This window comes from Kwoniella bestiolae, chromosome 1, assembly GCF_000512585.2.
Source record: "Kwoniella bestiolae CBS 10118 chromosome 1, complete sequence".
NCBI lineage: Eukaryota > Fungi > Basidiomycota > Tremellomycetes > Tremellales > Cryptococcaceae > Kwoniella > Kwoniella bestiolae.
Window position 1 is genome coordinate 3,424,679 of NC_089241.1, and position 7,822 is coordinate 3,432,500.

Genomic DNA, 7,822 nt, shown 5'->3' on the forward strand with positions numbered 1-7,822 from the left:
GTAGTAGAGGTGTATTACGGTTGGCCTGATTGAAGTTGTTGAGTTGTAAGAAGATGGGAAGAAAGAAAAGGGAAGAAAGAAGGAAAGAATGAAAATGTGAGTTGGTTGCTATGTGATATATATACATAACATGGTTCAGATAAAAACATCATAATGTAATGTATTACAATATTATGCAGCGTGTGGCGAAAACATTCCTCATCACGATATAATACAGTATCACTATCAAACAGTAGCATCAAATAAACTCTACCTTACATTCTGTACACCCGCTCAACAAGCAATTAATCATCAGGCATATTTATGATGCATGTACTGCTAAACTATACCTATCACCGATACTGACATATAATCGATATAAACAGCTACATAAGTCTACATTCGAATGGGATCAGTCCCCAAAGCAGGTGGCAAAGTCTTCGCAAACCGTCTCTCAGCACGCGTCATATGGTGCTGCCCATTACCCTGGGACGATTTCTCTCGAATATCTTTGATATAGGTGTAAAAGTCTTCCACAGTCAGTCTTCTAATCTCACCTGGATAGTTCGGCTGAGAGGATGGACGAGAAGAGGTAGTTTGGGCGAGGATCATGATTCGATCTCGGGCCTTGGAGGTATCAAGGGAATCGAAGGAGTCGTGAATCAGACTAGAGGAGATACAATCATATGATACAATCAGTACATTTCGTTGCATTTCGTGAAGCCTAAGGATCACTCACAATCTCTCACAATCACATATGCTCCGAATTGACCCCTTACATCCATCAATAACCAACTCAGAGATATGAACTTCCTTCCCAAGTCCGGTTTCTCGACGACACAAGTCCGATATTTCTTTAGCAAATATGACATCTGACGAAGATCTACGATCTACCACACTCACTCCTTCCTACACTGAGCAGCCAGAATCTCCAATCTCGCATCCAAGGGTTTATTCCTCAACGTCTCAGCATTACACCATCGAACCAATCTTCCAATACACGATTGTACCGTCCAACCCTCCATCCTTTCTACATATCTGGACTCTGTTGCGATGTAGCTCGAACCGGGAAGATCGACGATATGGATATACGTCCTGGCTCCTATTCTGAACAGCTCTTCCTCAGAGTTACATACCACTCTTTTGGATTAGAACCGATGTATCAGAGCCGATACAAGGCAATTGTGCCGAAACATCGCTCACCCTCCAAGCTTCCTTATCTCATCCATCCATTCCGCTATTATGCAATCCCTCTTCCATGTTCCCGTTACCAGTATACGATGGTTGCTCAAAAGTCGAGTTTCATCCGCTACCACTAACCTAGATACTTCGTCAGATAGGTACACTTCAACCCAATCGCACAAGATGAACACGCCGACGAGATACTCACAAATCCGCGATAGATCTCTTCAAAAGCTCCATCCCAATTTCCATCAGCCCCTTCGTCTTTATCGCTTCCATCATCTCATCTCCCTCATCCAATGTATCTAGCGTATCTCTCCATTCCTCAGTGTATAGCGTCTCATGAACGGATCGACCAAAGAATTCACTCTTCAATTGACCGATATGTGATCCGAACAGCTCGTCGGGGTTCAACACCCGCTTGGAGCTGCCCAATAGATCGTGTAGCGGATTGATTCTGGTCCTTGTATTTCTATTTCTATTTTGTTGGTTTCTAGCATCGCGTATGACAGGCCTGTCACCGGTATCAGTTCTTCTTCTCCTTGCTTCTCTATGTGCAGGGGAAGTGAGGCGAGCTCTGTGTCGAATTGAAGTGGAGGAAGATGGTCGTGTAGCTTGATGGACGTGTTCTCTGAGAGGAGTAGGTGGATGATTGGGATTATACTATCCTCCTCTAGCGTTCATTAGTGGGTCATCACTTTGTCTTGCTGAACGAGGATGTCTAGGCGAAATATTCTGTGTTGTTCGAAGGGGAGTGCGGACAGACCGTGACCCATGATTTGAGCTGATACCATAATCATCCGGCATAATCTGCCCAACTTGAACATCTCGCTCAACCTTTACATCTAAGCTTGGTGCGGGTTTGGGAAAGTATGAAGATTGACCCGAATGCCGAGGATCCGAAGCAGATATGGAAGGCTTTATGTCCAATTGGTAGGAGAGGTCATGCCGGGGAGTTTTGTATGGACGAGGGTGAGATGGATCATCATATTCGGGAGGGGGAGTGGGTGACCGTTCTCTCTTTACTGCTATCATTGGTGGGGCGGGTGGTTTTTCGACATAGAGGGGAGACGAGAACCTGAGAAACACGGATAGCCCATTCAGCGTTCGATATCCTCATAAGATGTCTTCATGATTTTGGCGAGTCAGGCAAGTTACCAACATCTGGACGTACAACTCACCTGACGCTACGTTGGTCCGCCCTTCTCTCCTTATCCTCCCAATCAGAATATATTATCGGTTGATCCATTGCGACTACATTGGTAAAGTGAGAGTGGTGCTGCTTATTTTGAGATGATGAGGTTGATATGATAAGATTGAACACAGACAAATGAGATCCATATTATTTTGAACTTGAAAGTGAATGTGAATTGGGCTGATGAGGTCAGAGCTAAAATCTTCAATCACTTACGTTTTGATCTCTTATCTTTCGACTACCGACTTACCCTGAATCCATGACCACCATTCAAACCAAACTGATACCGATAGCAACCAAGGTGACCCAGAAACTACAGTCGACAACGCCATATACTCGTATACACACATGCAGCTATATACCTTACACCTCGTTCTGTACCCACTAGATGGCCTGTGCTTCAGAAAAAGAGCAATGGACATAACATCAGCTTACCCCCGCACACGCAGGGGAAGTTAGTTGACTCACTGGTCATTACACCCTATACCAGACGGTCATTCTTGACTCCTCGTCACTATGACACATGCTCTGACAGTCGCTTCAATCCCACTGTACAGACAGGTCACTCAGACCCTGAGGCGATGAGACAACGGAGCAGCAGTATGTCGAAAAGCCGAGCGGTACATTGCAAATTGATAGCCAGCAAACCTGCGCTGCAGGGGAACCCAGCCGCTGTGATCTGAATAAAGCTGAGACTCGACCAGTATCTATTGAGCTCTCAACAGTTCATGGAATATGATTCGACTTGTACTCTACCTCATCGTCTGTCGTAGTCCAAGAAGAAGTCAGAAGAAATGATAGTGTCACACCGTCGGAAGCATTTTGCATTTACTCGAAGATGCGCAAAGATAACCACGCGACACGACGCGTCAGTGAAATCACGTGATAAGTGCGAGACAGAAATCAATGGAAATCAAAAATCGATGAAATCGATGAAATCCAGATGAATCGCAGGTAGCCTTAGCTTTGTCATCTTGTTTCAACAATTGTTTCAACACCTTATTCGTACTAAGAATCAAAGACGACAGGATAGATACGCCGGATATGGAAATCAAACGCAGCACTTGGACTGAGACGATCAACCATGATCGTCTCAGTCCCCTCGGAGAGATTACAGTAGGTCAAAGCGAATCGCAATGCCGTCGGTATGGCAACGATGATTGATGGTTGGATCACAGTCAGGTAAGGTGCGTTTCATCCTTCCACTACAATGTCATAAGATTATATCCCTGATGATGACTCTCACAGATCATCGCGAACTACGCTACTGTACATGGTTTCAAGGTCAAAGCTCATTGTTCAACAGTCAAACAAAACCACATGGACTTGAACAACGAACCCACTTGATCCGCAATGATCTTTCTCCTAGTCAATCTCTTCATCAATCATGTCCGACATCGCTTTGTGCTCAAGCAATCGTCGTCAATCATCCCACCTACCCCTTGATGTCCCTCTTCACCACAAGCTTGTAGAAGGTCAAAGCGACATGGATACATCAGCATCAAGTGGGGGTATCCAAGATGAGGGGGGAGCGACGCGATGAACTATATCGCTCACGCGTGTCAACTTATATAACATTACTTTGATCAACATTGATCACCAGCATGTTCAACTTCTCATTTTCTCATCCTTTGGATCACTATCTGACTGAAGGAGAAAGAAGGACAATCGAATCTTTTAACCCAGAGATATCAGATATCACTCAGTCAGCCTTACATTAAAGCAAAACACTCTTTCCATCAGCTCAAGCGCTGGACTTTCTTTCAATCGCGAAGCTCAGACATATCGAACTCGCGGCAAGGAATATAGAGTAAGTACTTTTTCAATGTCACAAATGCACATAGCTTGTATGCTGACAAGGTAAACTCGTCCTTCGTATATAGCACACTACCGCTGAAAAATCCTCACACGACTCGCATAGAATGACTACCCTTGAATCGCCTTTCGCTTCCCTTTCTTCATGTGTGCCTTCCGGTTCCTCCTCATCGTCTAATCAACTTGCCGGCGCCTCGAGACCCATTCTTCGACCTCGTCGATCACCATACCATACCTCTTCGCGTCCCTATCGCCCTTCTGTCCATAACTCCTCTTCCATCCATGGTAGACCTTGCCTCTCGACGGGGAAGAGGAAGGCCTCCGACTTTCCATTTCTATTATCGGGAAAGAAATCGAAAATCATCGATTTGTCATCTCCTCAAACCATTGGTCATGCTGGGACATACCCTGTACCGACCCTACCAGTTTGTGAGAATGGTAATGATGAAATAGTCACCTCGGGCCAAAATCTCGAGCGCAGAGTTTCAATTTCGTCCTTCTTGATCGAGCAAGAACCGAAGGGATCTTCCACTCCGACGAGCTCTGCTCTTCAATATGGAGGAAGGGTGGAATCAGCACCAACTGTCGAAGTGCAGAACGTTCAGGGGTTAAAGCGTCACAAGAAAAAGAGTATCAACTTGGCGAATGACCCAGGTGAGTGTCATTCCTTCTATACTCCGACCGCTTCTCAGCTTACACACCTCCAATCACAAACATTTCATCACCATCATTCTCCTCATCACAATCTTCGTCCTCCTCATCCTCAACTTCATCAGCTTCTTCACTTGCCGCCGGTCACTCGCTGTCCATATCCCTCGCTCGTCCTACATGGAGAACTCGACCTTCTCCAATATCATCTCCCTCACGGACTTGTACCTTCGAGGAGGAGGTCGACGAGCTCAGCGAAGATGTAGTGGTCAAAGAGGAGAAACCCGAGATTATTGAAAGCGTCAGGATTAGTGAAAATGATATCCTCACATCTCAAGCTATCACGCAGGATATACCACCATCTTCAGCTCCCGAAGGAGCCGAATCAACGTCCATCTCCTCTCACGATGATGATCAAGAACGACCTCATGGCCCTTCTACGTCCACACTCGCTGTTGGAATCATTCCGCAAGTAACCGATCGACGGAGCAGGACAGACCTCGACCTGTCTTCAGCATCAGCTACCGCAGGTCTTTCGTTGAAGGCAGTAAGGAATGCGGATGTCACGAACGACGAGATGTTCTGCCGATCTGGACTCTCGTCCGAAAGACCATCTGCCACGTTGTACACTAAGGATCAGCTCTCCCCAAGAAACAAACACGCGGCCAAGTTCTGCTGTGTAGAGATTCCAACTATGTGTCATTCTCGACTTTCGACCTATCAGAAGATGAGAAGAGCCTGCGAGAAGAAATCACCCACCACCACTTCTTCAAACCTCCTCGATCCTACCCCATCTCACGTGACAACCAGAAACGCACCAGTTAGATTCCGCGACATACCATCTAGTCCATCTCGATCCAATCTGGATCTTCCTCTCGACGATCTCTTCGGGCCAGATACGCGAACTTATCGCCAAGCCCACGAAAACGGTCGAAACACGGGGAACAAGCGCAAGAGGGTTGAGGAGGAGGAACCACTAAAACGTACTCGAAAGAAGGCGACACCCCAAATGGAGCGACTCGAAGTCAAGGTAGAACCTATCGAGGAAGATTTGAGTCCTCAAGAGATGTTGAAAAGAGGAAGAGCGGAAAACTTTGATCAATCATGGTTGAGTACTACCGCCAAAGCCACAAGTAGAAAAGTGAAGAAGCAAATCGAGATGGAGAGATGTCGATTACTTGTACGAGGACACTATGAGATCCTGAAGAACACGTAGGTTCATTTCGCTTCTCAGTCTCTCAATCAAGTACAAAGCTGATGAACCCGATATGACCTAGGCCAAGTTCGTACCTACGAGGCTGCGTGATCTTGATGAGCTTTTCGGACTTCCCATCGAAAATGTACAAGACAGCTAGAAGGTTCGTCAAGGTGATTGGACTGGCTGGAGGGTAAGTATTGCTCAAAGGTTATCAAAGATCGCTAGCTGATCAAACGTACAGAATCGTGACAAGTGATCGACAGGACTTCGCGACCGGAACAAACGCCAAATGTCCTGTGCGTATTCAAGTCAGTCCGGATAGACTGGTCGAGGTTAAACAGGAGCCTGGTACCCGTCATATCTACCACATGGACCTCTTTCAGTGCGTCAAGTGGCTCGACAGACGGTCACTCAATCCCTCCGCTCCAACAGATCACGCTGTTGATACGATTCCTCGTCGTCCCCCTGTCAACGACCGAGCTTCCGCTGTCGCTCCCGTCAAACATAAGAAGTCTCGTGATGCAGCCCGTCGACCTATACCCAGTGATCAGTTTTACGGAACCTCAACAAAAAGGTCGAATGCCGCTGCATCCCGAGCTGAGCTACGAAGTGGACGAAGACGACAAGTCGTCATGTCAACCTCTGCTGCTAGGGCTTCAAGCGCGTCTCGTGTCTCAAGTGTGAATCAGCAAGACACTCCACTTCGAAAGCTCGCAAGACTGTTCAAACACGCTCGAGCGAAGAAAGTGAAACGAGAATGGCTCACCGCACCAGAGTCAGACCGACTCCTAGCGGCGAGAGAAGCGGGGAATAGAGCTGTTGAAGAGCTCTATAATGATCTTCGAGCGGAATGGTACAAAGCTGCTTTCGTTGAATTGGGTAATTGGACGGGCGAGACGTGAGCCACCACCCTCTACTCCTGCAATGACCACTGCTGATCGTTGTGCGAACAGTAATGTTCTTCGCAGACATGCTATCTTCCGCGTGAAGAGGTCCAAATTGTCTTGTCTGGATAAGGACCCAACTATCTGCAAGATCATCAACACTGCAGGAGGGTGAGTATTCTCTCAGTCGGAAAAATGTGCTGATTGATTTGGTATAGTTTAACGACCCAAGACCACCCCCGGGGCTCTGGCAAGCATCGATTCGCCCTCGTCAAAGGGACCAGTATCTCTCAAGAAGATCGGGTCCTCGCGGTTCAAGAGGAGTTTCTGGCGAAGACTGAATTACAATTTCTGGATTACCTGTTCGATCGGTATTTGAAATCTGAGGTGTTCCCGGAGGAACTGGCGAGACTATTCTGAGAAGATATCTGTCGATCTTATCATTGAAAAGAATGTCATGTCAATGTGGAAGAGGAGAATAAGCTGTGATTAGTAAGAATTAGTCGCTGTGTACATGCATTTTTCGACAAACCGGTTTTCAGCAGGGTAAGGTTGATTCTATTGTAATAGATCAGAAACTAGACGGAGCGGAGGCAGAAGTAGTGGGGGTCAGGTACTCCCAACGATGATTGGCATACGATTGTACCCCGGAGGCAGGAGCACTACGACGTTAGGTAGTGATTGGTGTCTGGCTTGCTATGAGTGTAGCCTTGTTGCTACGATCCACTGAGGCTAAGCCCTTGTCCTATAGATTTGTCTCTATGTGTTTGAAGGCTGGGGGGGCGTTCCCTCTGGCTTTTGGATGTGTTGGGGCTGTGGTCGGTGTCGGAGCGGCCACGGGTTGTGCGGACGGGTCGGAGCGGGCCGGAAAGGTTCGAGTCGGTCGGTCACGGTCGGCCGGCCGGCCGAGTGGATGTTGGA

At 47.1% G+C, this 7,822-nt stretch overlaps 2 protein-coding genes across 2 annotated transcripts; one reads left to right on the plus strand and one right to left on the minus strand.

Moving 5' to 3' along the window:
- Positions 1–375: 375 nt before the first annotated feature.
- On the minus strand, positions 376–2,410 carry I302_101315 (uncharacterized protein; the record flags this gene model as incomplete). The annotated part of the gene is made up of 6 exons (XM_019191318.1): positions 376–646; positions 883–1,119; positions 1,183–1,299; positions 1,370–1,824; positions 2,005–2,239; positions 2,343–2,410. 6 exons carry the CDS (start codon positions 2,408–2,410, stop codon positions 376–378), a joined length of 1,383 nt encoding a protein of 460 aa, XP_019048066.1.
- Positions 2,411–4,278: 1,868 nt separating this feature from the next.
- I302_101316 (uncharacterized protein) lies at positions 4,279–7,321 on the plus strand (the record flags this gene model as incomplete). Its single annotated transcript, XM_065869272.1, has 6 exons — positions 4,279–4,825; positions 4,948–6,031; positions 6,097–6,207; positions 6,259–6,915; positions 6,971–7,072; positions 7,120–7,321. The coding sequence occupies 6 exons, from the start codon at positions 4,279–4,281 to the stop codon at positions 7,319–7,321; spliced, it is 2,703 nt and encodes a 900-aa protein (XP_065725344.1).
- Positions 7,322–7,822: the final 501 nt, after the last annotated feature.